At 47.8% G+C, this 12,311-nt stretch overlaps 1 protein-coding gene across 1 annotated transcript; it reads right to left on the bottom strand.

Moving 5' to 3' along the window:
- Positions 1 to 1,963: 1,963 nt before the first annotated feature.
- On the bottom strand, positions 1,964 to 12,018 carry LOC103360693 (far upstream element-binding protein 2-like). The gene is made up of 18 exons (XM_008286558.1): positions 11,822 to 12,018; positions 9,987 to 10,089; positions 9,833 to 9,892; positions 9,682 to 9,718; positions 9,526 to 9,578; positions 9,366 to 9,437; positions 9,202 to 9,259; positions 8,062 to 8,233; positions 7,819 to 7,917; positions 7,648 to 7,746; positions 7,471 to 7,573; positions 6,303 to 6,424; positions 5,815 to 6,108; positions 5,576 to 5,691; positions 5,397 to 5,485; positions 4,864 to 5,070; positions 2,746 to 2,933; positions 1,964 to 2,055 (listed from the first exon to the last, which is right to left on the bottom strand). The coding sequence occupies exons 1-18, from the start codon at positions 11,948 to 11,950 to the stop codon at positions 2,047 to 2,049; spliced, it is 2,010 nt and encodes a 669-aa protein (XP_008284780.1). The 5' UTR covers positions 11,951 to 12,018; the 3' UTR covers positions 1,964 to 2,046.
- Between the last annotated feature and the right edge of the window lie 293 nt (positions 12,019 to 12,311).

Below are 12,311 nucleotides of genomic sequence, written 5' to 3'. Positions count from 1 at the left end.
CTTGTATCTCCTCTTTTCACACGTGACTCATGTTGGGAAGTGACACCGTCTGTCACCATCTTGCTAAACCTCACACTGTTGGTTGGTGAACCGACGCCGACTTCCTGGGTGGTAACAAAACACACACACACACACACACATACTTGTCTGTTAGCATGTTTGCTGCAGTGGTGTAAATATGACGGTGCTCTCTGACGCTAACAGTCAGCCCGCTCGTGCAGTGAACAGAAACACATTAGTTTTATTGGCAAATCCTGACAGTTCGGTGGAAGCCTGGAAATACTGCGTGAAAGAATTACAGGTAAATGAACAGAGACGTGAAAGTATAAAGACAAGTACTTGGTGTTTTAAACCACATGCGGATTGAGACTAAAGAACTGAAATAATGCATCACCATATTGGTTTTAATAACGTGCTGGATCCCCACCGGCGCATCCTCACAAGTTAGTAATTCATCTTAATTTCAGTTTTCCAATCAAGAATGGAAGATACTCTAACCACTGAACTTTGCAGCCCAGAATGATTGATCTGAGGACATACGGGGACATCTGGTGGCGTTTTACCTCGACTGTGCTTCGGTCATGTGTTGTGTTTGCAAAAGAACATGAAAGATAAAAATGCACATTTTAAAGTAATGGACATTTGCCTCTTTAATTCAGATTATTGCTGCTGGTGGTCATCTATTAACAATATCAACACTGCTGCCAAAGGCAAGACTCACAGCTGCCATTCAGAATACAAGAGTCATACCTGATACATGTCTGTAGGTGAGAACAGCGGTATATTGCTGAGTATGTGGATTTATACAAGATATATTAAAGTGGGACACATTGGAAGACTCAGTTTCAAATCATCACACAAACAATGACTGGAAGGTAAAAGATGTTGGCATTCCCTAAAAACCAAAGTAAAAGACAATAACGTGCAACTTTATGATGAAACAAAATCCCGACTTGGCTTGAGTTGGAGTCACCGGGACACTGAAGAAGACAGTGATGCTGCTGTCTCAGTGAGATGGATGCCCTGCGCGTTGGGTTTAAAAGGTCTGACAATCACCAGTAACTAGGATTGTTCACATCAAGCTGGGCCGATCTGACAAAAGCAGATTTTTGGTCTTCCATCCACAATTAGCAGGAGTTTTTCTAACTCAACACTAAAGCTCTCAAGTGAATAAACTGTCTCAGGAGGGACAATTTAGGACACAAACAGGTGAAATGCAGATGCAGGTGACGATAATGTAAAATAAACTGAGGCAACATGAACCACATTATCCACTCCTGTCCAAAGCCACATTCATGGCTCATCCTCTAACATCACTACACAGTTTAGATTAGATTTCCATTTTTCCACTAAAACTGTTGCACCAGTGAGGGCTAGCCCTGCTTTGTTCATGTTTCCACCCAGCACACGGTACCAGTCATCCCACATGCATAACAACGTCAAACTGTCTCAGCCACACAAACACATTCATACGTAAAAAGGAAAAACAATCCAAATGTACACAAGTTGAAACACCATGCAAGCCTCCACAGAGGGACATGTGACGATTTAATTAAAAGATCCAAACAATCAGTCGATCAAACGGGCCTTAAAAAGTATTTGTCTGATGTACCACCTGTGCCAGATACACAACATGATTATAGTCCTAAAGCTGTGCAATTTAGTAAATATAACACTGAGATATAAAGGTAAGTGTCTAAAATGAAAGATAATAAATCAACGATGACATATTGGCCACTCAGTCATTGAAGTAAGCATTTCAAGGCTTCCATGTTTATATCAACGTATGCAGAGACGTAAAGAAGCTTCGCCAAAAGAGTCTGCTTGTCGTGATCACATCAGTCAGTCTTCTCCCTCCTCTCAGCAGCAAAGCACATTTGTTCAGTTCACATGTTTATTAAAAAGGATCCAGATGATGTTCAGTGGTGAGGAAGGGTGTCATTTCTCCAACAAATCATAAAAAAAATAGAACTTAAATGGCTAGATCCTGGCCTAGAGTTCACGGTCGTCTTCTCCAGCAGCCTGCAGACGTCCTGCCGTGAACTCTCACTGCGTCTGAAACACACACAGTTGAGAATAAGCACGTCAGCGTGAACTTACTGTCATACAGGGATAAAATGTGAAATGTGAGAAGCAGCAGGCAGAAAAATACCAAACAGGGATCAGATCTAGGGATCCACTGATGTGGGCTGTTTGGGGCCGATGCCGCTTATTGGCAATAAAGAGGCTGATAACTGATATACCTTAAAAGTAATGTTGTGACAGCAGGAAGCTGTCATTCATAACTGGGCCTCTTCATCAATAAGCTGACTGTGACTGAATATGTCAAACAGAAACAGGAGAGATGAAATGATCTCCTCTGTTTATGTGACTGATCAGTTTGTCTCCTGATCAATCATCTCTGTGTTCTTCATCCTTCTCTGTCCCATCACTGTTATTATCTATAAGGTCCACATCCTACAGCGTTATCGATTCCTGTCTTCCGGTTAATCTGTAGCTGCCTGCTAACTTAGCCGCTAGCCATTAGCATAGCATTAGCCACTATGAGAGAAGCTAACTTCCTGTTTTGTGTTTCTTGTTCAGTTTTTCTGCTTGAGAGACATTTCTGAGAGAGAGGAGCTGCATCAGACCCTACTGCCACGTTTAATTAATCAATAATCGATCAGTAAAAATACCCATAATCAGACAAAAGCCAAATATCGACCAAATATCCAGAGAGAAGCTGACTGGAGCCTCTGAACCGACCTGTCCCTGCTGTGGAGCGGCTGGCTGGCCGGGCGCCGGTCCAGTCTGGCCGTAGTAGGCCGCCTGCTGCCGGTAGTACTCTGCCCAGGCGGCGCTGTAGTCCGGCTGGCCTCCTGTCGAGGACGCCGCTCCTCCAGCTGCTCCTGGAGCTGCAGCTGCTGTCCCAGGTACAGAGCCGCCTGCCTGGGCTGGAGGTGACACAAGAAGGACGACAAGTTCACTCTGCCTCTCAAAACAGCAGCACAACGAAACATTTGGAGATTCCTAAATGTAAGGTTTGCATACTGAGACCAGACAACGTGTACTCTGTCTGGTCCACTGCTGACGGTTTTAAAAGAGTACAAAACATAGATGAGAAAGCTGAACGTGCTGAATAGAAACAGCATGTAGTGCAGCTCTTCTCTGAAGCTCCGCAAAGCGCAGCATGAAACCAGAGACTGCTCCTCATTCTCCTAATTAGGAACATTACTGAGGAAATGGTACAAATCAATTAGTGGCTAAAAGGATGTGTACCACCGAACCAAACAGCTGCTACCTACCCAGAAATGACAGACATTAATCAAAACCAATCACAACTAAAACAGAATTAACAATCAGTTGTTCCATTATTTGTCTTGTGTTCAGTAAAACTTTCAGTGTGTCTGTGAAGACTCTCAGTCATCCGCTGAGGAACTGGGGATTCTACTGTCAAGTGAGGAGGGCTTATCCCACACAAAGTCCTGCTCAGTCAATTCCAGACACAGATTAATCCAATTAAAGTCATCCATAGGCTGCATTATTCTAAAGTAGAGCTGTCTGAAATATTTGAATCAGTTTCCCCTCAGTGTGACAAGTGTGGCGCTGCAGAAGGTTCACTGGAGCACCAGTTCTGGCAGCGTTCAGCGCTCACTAAATTCTGGTCGGACATATTTGACTGGTTCTCCCAACAGCATCAAACATCCATTTAGCCTCTTAGCAATACTGGGCTGCTCTGACGAGACAAAATCTCTTCCATCCCATCAAAAACAAGCCCTCAGCACCAGCATGGTGGTTGCAAAAAAAAAAAAGAATATTGTTGAATTGGAAGTCTGCAGCATCTCCACGATTTACCAGGTGGCTTAATGAGATGCTTTCTGCTGCTGAGATGGAACAGATTCACGTGAGCAGATCAAATTCTTACAACTACTTCTTACAGATGTGGAAATCTTTCCGTTGTTGCTGGACAAAGCTTAACTAAGAACCCTGGTGTAGCTGCTGCCCTGTATCTGCTCATCTCCTCCTTGTCTGATTACTGTGTGATGTACAGGACAGGACCCCAGCCAAGCTGTTGTTTTTTTGTTTGTTTGTGTCTTGTGTTCATTTGCTTTATAATGTGTTTTTGCTGTTGTTTTGTTTTTTCCTGTTTTATTTGTTTAATTTTGTCTCTTATTGAGGACCCTGTGGACGAGGGGCTGTTCTCCTTTAAATTTTATGGACATCTTTCAGCTTTAAACTGCACTGCCCCCTTTGCCTGTTGTTCTTTTACATATTTTGAAACTCTATCAGGTCCTCTTGTCTTTGTGCCTGTTGTCTGTCTGTTTCTATTGAAAAAAAATCTAAATAAAATATTCAAAAAAACCAAACAAGATCCTCAGTCCTCCAGGTCGTGGTTGTTCTCATAGTTTAATCGTAGCAACTGGACTTGCTTGAGTTCCTTGAAGACGTTTCACCTCTCATCCGTATCAGGATCTGGATCTCCCAACTCGTCAGTCAGAGCTGATGGAGCCTCTTGGATGAAGGTGGAACGTCTTCAAGGAACTCAAGCAGGTCCAGCTGCTATCATTAAACTACCAGAATTAGCTTTCAGTACTTATTTTCAAGTGATAATATCTTTTGGTTTGATCACCGTTGATTATATTAATGTGCTGATTTGCTGTTTTATTTGCACAAAAACCAAAAGATGTGCATATTTATGCGACAGTTCTATGTAACACAGTGGTGTATGATTGAACTCCCAACATTAAGAGTGATTAATTAATGCTTTTTAAACACTATTTCCTGCTCTACAGTCACGTCCCTTTGACAGTTCTTCTGTTGACCCACTCACTGTTCACACCAACACATTATGAACAGCAGGCAGAGCTGCAGCAGCCATCTCACCCATCTTCTTGTAGTACTCCTCCCAGGCCTTGGTGTAGTCTGGCTGGCCCCCTGGGGTCTGTGCAGGCTGGGTCTGGTCTCCGGACGCTTGGCCGCCTCCGGCTGGGTTTGCGGGGTACTGGGCGGGCACAGCCCCTGACGGCTGCTGGTAGTACTGAGCGTAGTAGGCCGCCCAGGCTGCGTTGGGATCATTGGCTGCTGCCTTGCCTAGAAAAGATGCAGGGTGGAGGGGGTGAGGTCCTCATAGGGTGAGGGTGAGCCCCTGCTACTGGCCTGGAGACCGGGCTTGGAGACCAGGGGGGAAACAGAGACAGGGTTAGCCAGAGCTGCTACACGTCAACACATTGCATCTCATCACAACATTTCCATCAGTACTCCTGCTGACCTTTCCAAGTTTAGAGAAAAGTGTCATTACTCATCAGAGTGTGAGCAGCGTGCAGTGGACATATAGCAAGCTTGAATAAAGACAAGACATCATTGTGAACACTGATCCCTTAAAAGCAGCAGGGACGGTGAAGTCCAGGGTGACTCACTGGGGTCGTGGGGTGGCTGGGGCTGCCACTGCTGGTAGGTGTTGCTCCAGCCCTGAGGGGTGTACTGGTGAGGACCTGGAGGACCCCCCCTGAGGAGAAAAGAAGATCATTAAAAACTTCTCAGAATCATCCCGGTGCAGCTACATGCGTCTAAAGCTGGTGGAACATCAGCTGCTCACTGTGGGGGTCCAGGAGCCCCAGGTGGTCCGGGGTTGTATGGGTTGGGATTGTAGGGACCCATCGGACCAGCAGGACCAGGTCCACCTGGCCCCGGGCCCACAGGACACAGAGGACCCTGAAACACATCATACGAGTTGTAAGCTGGTTAGGCGGGTCCCAGTGACTGGGACTGTCTCTGCAGGCGAGGACTTGAGCTGCTGCCTGTTTGTTCAGCAGCTAAAAACCAACACGTCAGTACCTCGATCTTCTCTTCGATGAGCTGCTTGGCATGGTCGATCTGCTGTGGCGACCCCCGAATGATGAACAGTTTGAAGTTGGGGTCTCCGTTGGGGGGTGGCTGTCGAGAGATTTCCACAAAGGCTCCCGTCTGCTGGTTGATGGACTTGACGTTCTCTCCTCCGCGGCCGATCACAAGCCCACACTTGTGGGCAGGAATAGAGAAGGTCATTTCCCCTCCAGGGGGACCCCAGCCACCTTGTCCCCCACCTCTGCCCCTGTTGCCTGCAGGCATCCCTGGAGGACCTGGGGGACCCTGGCAATGGAGGAGAGAACGTCTCAGGACTACAGCCGAGGCCTACAGATGTGTCTCTGGGATCAACTGGTGTAGACAAGTTTAGCTATAAAATAACTGTGCAGGCAGCTAGCTGGGTGATTCATTGTTGTAGAGCCAATGTCAGTTAGTCTACAAGTGAAGCAGGGTGCAGGTGACTGCTCAGGGATCCGTACCCCCTGGCCCTCCTCTCGGACCCGGATGCTCTGCAGCAGGTCGTTGATGATCTGGGCGGCGTGCTCGCAGCGGTCAGGCGGACCACTGATGTGGGCGACCTTGTCAGGACCGGTGCCGTCGTCTGTAAGAAGGATTGAAATGTGCATGAAGCAGCATTTTATTGACACTGACGCTGCATCACATCCGTCGTGTGAACGGAAGCGGATTGAAGCGCCGACAATGAACAAGCAGCTCTGCAGCTGCTCAGAAAACACTGATTAAACATCCATCAGCACTCCTGGCTGTTCGAGCAGGAGGGTGCTTGTTCACCTGAATGGTTGTCTCTTATCCTTTTCTGAAGATAAATGAATAAATAATACAAATGCAGAGATCTAGATTGAGGAACTGAGCAGACCAGGTTAGGGATAGGAGCTCAGCGTGTAACACATGATGAGAGGAAAAGCATTAACAGGGTTTCTTCATATTTAAAAGTGGGCTCTGAGTAACACTAGGCTTTGCACATGGACAGGCTGCCATGCGGCTGTCTGATCCCACATAAAAACAAAGACACATGCTGGTGCTGTTTTGATGAATACTTCCCTGTTTGTAAAAGAGGCTCTGACTAGACACAGCATTTTACAATAATACATGTCCTGTCAGTAAATCAGAAAAATGAGAGCTGTTTTGCACATGTATGAAGAACTTCATGTGAAAAGTTATTCATATTTCAGAACTTGTACTTAAATGAGAGATTTGATTCAGCGACTGTTGGCAGACGATCAACCACAGAAGCAGAGAAGGTCGAGGACGTTCTGTGTAGTTTTGTCTTTGGTTCTCTTCTGCAGCATCCAGCAAAGTGTTCTCTGAGCTTCCTGATTCATTTCCACCAGTTTGACTGAGAAGAGTAACTGACTCCATTCTTACAGGAATCATGTTTCTGTGTTTGACTGGATGTGTCCCTATTCAGATTCACATTTACATGTATTTAAGTCTGTGATTTACGTTTAACTACCAAATCACATGACACCATTCGAGACCGATAACTACACTTAGGATTAAGAGTGTTTTAAGACTACTTTATAAAAGGTGATGATGAGAACCTGAATATCCAGTTCAGGCAGGATCTTACATCAGCCAGTGTGTCACATGAACACCTGGGAGCTTTCTGAGGTCCCGACAGAGCCCCACCTTGTTTGAACTGTATCCTGACTCCGGCATCGTTCTGGATCTTCTTGATCATCTCTCCGTTGCGTCCAATGACCACACCGACCGAGTGTCGTGGAACTGGGATCTGAAACACATGTGGGTTCCTCTTTGGTCAGAGGTTGGATTTGGTTGAAAGACCCTGATGACGGCTAAACTTACATCCATGCCTCCTCCCATTCGAGAGCCGAACTCATTCCTTTCACTGAAGCCGCTGTGGTCTCTCTCCCTCAGAATCTCCTGCACCATTTCCTGGGCTTGCTGAAAAAAAGAGAAGCTTAATTCAGTCCACACATTTATTGTGAACTCAGTGAGATGGTTTTACAGTCGTACCTGGACTTTGTACGGCTCTCCGATGATGCGCAGAGGCTTGTCAACGTTGGGTCCCTGAGAGGCGTCCTGGATCAGAATCATCTTCACGCCTGCACGCTCCTGGAAAACCACACGTTATCTTCACACACATGAAAACTGGCTGAAACGTTTGCTAATGTAAAGATGGAGCATGTTGTCTGTGCAGTGATCAGCCAGAGTAGCTGGTTTATTAAAACGCCAAAGTAGGAGCCATATCATATACACCTGGAGCTGCTTGATGGTCTCTCCTCCCTTGCCGATGACGAGGCCGGCCTTGCCAGCTGGGATCATCATCTCATGGACCGTGCCGTTTTGCCCGTTGGTGGACTCGTGATAAGAAGAAGGGGGCGTGCCCCTTCCTCGTGACACTATCTCATCCAGCAGCCTCTTGGCGTTCCTGGCCGGGGAGGAGCTGACCAGTTACTCCACATTCATTTTACAGCGCTCTGATAAACACCAATGAGTTATAAGCAGGTTAGTGACACGGAGCCCCTGGTTGCAACGAGCTGCTGGGAAACCTTTGGACCTACACAATATTAGACGGGTGGTTTTAATGTTTTAACGGCTGTGTCCAAACTCATGCCGTCGTCTCTCCTCCCTGTCTGCACACCACTAGACAGCGACTACGTAGAGATCCTGGAAGTCAACATTTTCGGACCCTGCTCGAGTCTCGTGCTGTCGCTCAGTTAAAACAGATGTAATCAGACCGACAGCGGCTGTGGCTGGCAGCCAACCAGCATTTTAGTGATTAATTCATATTATACTGAGCGTTTTTTCCAAAATTAATAAGTGAAAATACCTTTTTTCTTTGATGTTGTGATACATCGCTCTGCTTCCACCAAACACTTTAATAGAAATTATTATTTTAAATTCTAATGTTTCGGCACCACAACTTGTTTATTTCGTGCCTGTTGTCATTTCAACAACTTACACATGTAATAGAAAGATATATTCCGTAGAAAATATGTCCTAACACGATAAAACAGCTGTCAGAAACGTGCTGCCAGTCGGCTCTCTGGTCCGTCTGCCGCTCTCCTTCGATGCAATGCATGATGGTACGCCGGCTGGTCAGGGACCGTCAGCTATACGCTGCTGTCCACGGTGGACTGTGGGACACTTTGAGTGACTATTTAAGGCTGATCTATTGCAACCTAACATTCGTACAACACGACAAAAACAGATGACATTGTGGGTAGTGACTAGTTTCACACTCAGCCTATAACTACAGATTACAACATGATGTATTTCTGTGCTTCAGCAACGTGTCGTACAGATAACCGTCTGAACATGACGGAGGAGAACCAGACTTCCAACACAGTGCATCATCTTGTAAAGCTGGTGGCTCAGGTGAGCAGATGGACTTACTGTATGGAATCGTGGGAGCCTGTGAGAGAGACGCTCCTCTCTGGAAGGCCTCCGCTATCTGAACACACACCGAGAGCACAATGAACTACATTCAACACCAAGAAGGCAAAATAAAACTGTAAACTAGACAACACAACTCTTGAGGCCAAGTCCACCAAACGTACCTGGAGCTATCTGAACCTTGCAACCCGACTCCTGCTGGATTTTGTTGATCTGTTCGCCTCCACGGCCGATAACTGATGAAGAGAGAAGAGTGGGGGTCAGAAGAATGTGTCACAACAATGGGACGTCCATGAGTAGGTGTCAAAATGAAGCTGCACTCACTGAGGCCCACCATGCTGTCGGGAACGCTGTACTCCTCTGTGGCGGAGGAAGGTCTGACGCCAGCAGCATGGGAGGAAAACAGGAAACCAATCACACTAACTGCATCAGTAACACTTGTACAGAAAACACGGTCAGCTGAAAGCTTTGAGTTCTCACCTTTGCTGTGCGAGAGCAGCTAACTGTGCACCGATAGCTGAGAACAGAGCAGAGCAGAGGGTTCGGGTTACAATCGACTCTGTGAGGACAACGTGACACAAACAGTTCACCGGGAGTCACAAAGACTGTCTGAAGCGGCCGGACCACTCACACAGCGCTTTGGCTGAGTCCATGTCACTCTGCGCTGCCAGCTTCTTGCTCTCTGGTTCATCTGTGGGGTGAGAAGAGCAGGTATCTACTGTGAATGGACCTCCTGCATGGAAGTCAGTGTGAAGCGTGCAACACCGAGGTGTAGGCGCCGTTACCTGCATCCTCCAGCTGCCGCTTCTGTGCAGTGAAAGAAAAGCCATCTGACGCAGCGTTGTTGTTAACGGGAGGACCGGCATCACCTCCAATCTTTGCTGCAATCTGAAACACCGGCATCAAAGTCCACATGAGTCTCCTCCTGAACACACACGTCACCACTTGTATGTGCTGCTCTTCCAGCTCTACTGAGCAGCAGACTGCGTGTAGCGGACCAGCACAGAGCACATTCACTGACAACATCACTTCAGAAGTGAAGCTTCAGCTCAACATTTACAAAGTAAAACATCAGAAACGTGATGGAGCATTACGCTGTCACAGTTGAGACACGTACCAGAGTTTGTTGTTATGTGATTGATATCAGACATGCCACAGCATCAGGGAGGCAGAAAATAAAATACACACAACAAGAACAGCCAAACCCTGAAATACTGTCTGGGAACGAGCAGAGCAGCTCCTACGTGTCAGACCTCATGTTTCCTGTTTGCATCCAGGCTTCTATAGGACACACTGACTGGTCCGTCATCAGAGCTGGAAGACAGTGGAAGCTGTTTTATGGTTGGACTCATCTTGAGGTCGTCGTCCAGACTCCTCCATCAGTTCATCCAGTAACTGGTAGATGTCTGCTGCTCATGGAGCTCTTTTCTAAATCAACATTAACTTACAGGTTCCATGTTGCTCCTGATCTCAGGGAGCAGCTTGTTGTTTGCTTTGAACATCATTCATCGAGTAGTTTTACTGGTCAGGTCTAAACTAATCAGGACATTTCAGGCAGAACAACACAGTGGTGGCTGATTACAGCCCACACCGCTGCACAGCAGGTCCAGTAGGAGGTCCGGTACGGCACCAGCAGGTCCCGTATGGCACCAGCAGGTCCAGTAGGAGGTCCAGTACGGCACCAGCAGGTCCCATACGGCACCAGCAGGTCCAGCACAGTACCAGCAGGTCCTGTACGGCACCAGCAGGTCATTGGGCTCATGTGGACCAGTGTGGTCCAGATCCTTCGGGCTCATGTGGACCATTGTGGTCGAGAACCTTCGGGCTCATGTGGACCAGTGTGGTCCAGAACCTTCAGGCTCATGTGGACCGGTGTGGTCCAGAACCTGCAGGCTCATGTGGACTGGTGTGGTCCACTTTCAGGGCTTATGTGGACCAGTGTGGTCCAGATCCTTCAGGGCTTATGTGGACCAGTGCGGTCCACCTTCAGGGCGTATGTGGACCAGTGTGCTCCAGATGCTTTAGGCTCAAGTGGACCAGTGTGCTCCAGATCCTTCAGGGCTTATGTGGATCATTGTGGTCGAGAACCTTCGGGCTCATGTGGACCAGTGTGGTCCACTTTCAGGGCTTATGTGGACCAGTGTGTCTGGGGAAGACTTCCAGCTGAACCAGGGGCCAGAGAGGCCTCTGGAGGAAGTCAGCATCGTGCACCAGGACTCAACACACTCAGGGTTTCTGTTTCCTCCTGGTTTTATTAGGTCCTGGTTCTGGTCTTCTTCTTATGAGCACATACCGTTTATGCTACAATAGTTTCACTCAGTTCTCTATAAAAGGATCATACAGGAGCGCTTCTGAAGCTCTGTGCTGCACCTGTCTGCCACCACACCTGCATCACTGAACACCTTGACACGAACCGGGCCAGTTCAATGTCTGCTGTCAGCCCAGACTCACACCTGTCCAGAGGACCGAGTCCGGACTGAACGGGCTTCCGTTCCTCCGGTTGAACTCGTGTGGTGGTGCTACCAGCTCCTACAGATGTGTGAAGTTGTGTCAACATGCTAGCTGCTGCTAGCTGCTCGGCTAGCCGTCCCTCCACTCGCTCCCGCCGCCTCCTTCTCACCTGCCGGGCCCGCTGCACCGCGTCCGCGAAGGCATCCTTCTTGATGCCTCCGGCTCCGTTACCGAGAGCTGCCTGTCCGCCGAGAGGAGGCCCCGAGCCGGGCGGAGGAACCGCGTTGTACTCCGACATGTCGACCAGAAGCCAGGCGGGCAGACGGAGCAGAGAACCGGGAAGAAGCTGCGCAGGAGTGTAAAGGAAAGTCAAGAAAGTGACGGCGGGGAGCGCGGCAGAGACGCGACGGCGGCCGGGAAGGATCATACGCGCTTTCTGCTCCTGCGACTGTGAGAGCACCAGGAACTTCCTCCATTTGGCACTTTGACCGACTGAGTGCTTCACAACACTGAAGTCACGTCTAGATGTCACAGTTAAGGCTCTGACTAAATAAACAGTTGGCTTAAAACCGTACAACAAAATTCATTATCCCTAACCTATAGCCTATAGCCTATACCTTAACCCTATAGTATTAATTACCCCTAACCTGTAGCCTATA

This window comes from Stegastes partitus, unplaced genomic scaffold, assembly GCF_000690725.1.
Source record: "Stegastes partitus isolate 25-593 unplaced genomic scaffold, Stegastes_partitus-1.0.2 Scaffold459, whole genome shotgun sequence".
NCBI lineage: Eukaryota > Metazoa > Chordata > Actinopteri > Pomacentridae > Stegastes > Stegastes partitus.
This window is presented reverse-complemented; position numbering and strand designations above follow the sequence as displayed.

Coding starts and splice junctions, on each gene's coding strand:
- LOC103360693 (XM_008286558.1), bottom strand. CDS start 11,950: ATGTCGGAGTACAACGCGGTTCCTCCGCCCGGCTCGGGGCCTCCTCTC. Junction 6,425..7,470: donor CAGGATACAGTTCAAACAAG/GTGGGGCTCTGT, acceptor TCCTTCTTACAG/ACGACGGCACCGGTCCTGAC. Junction 2,934..4,863: donor GGAGTACTACAAGAAGATGG/GTGAGATGGCTG, acceptor TGTCACCTCCAG/CCCAGGCAGGCGGCTCTGTA.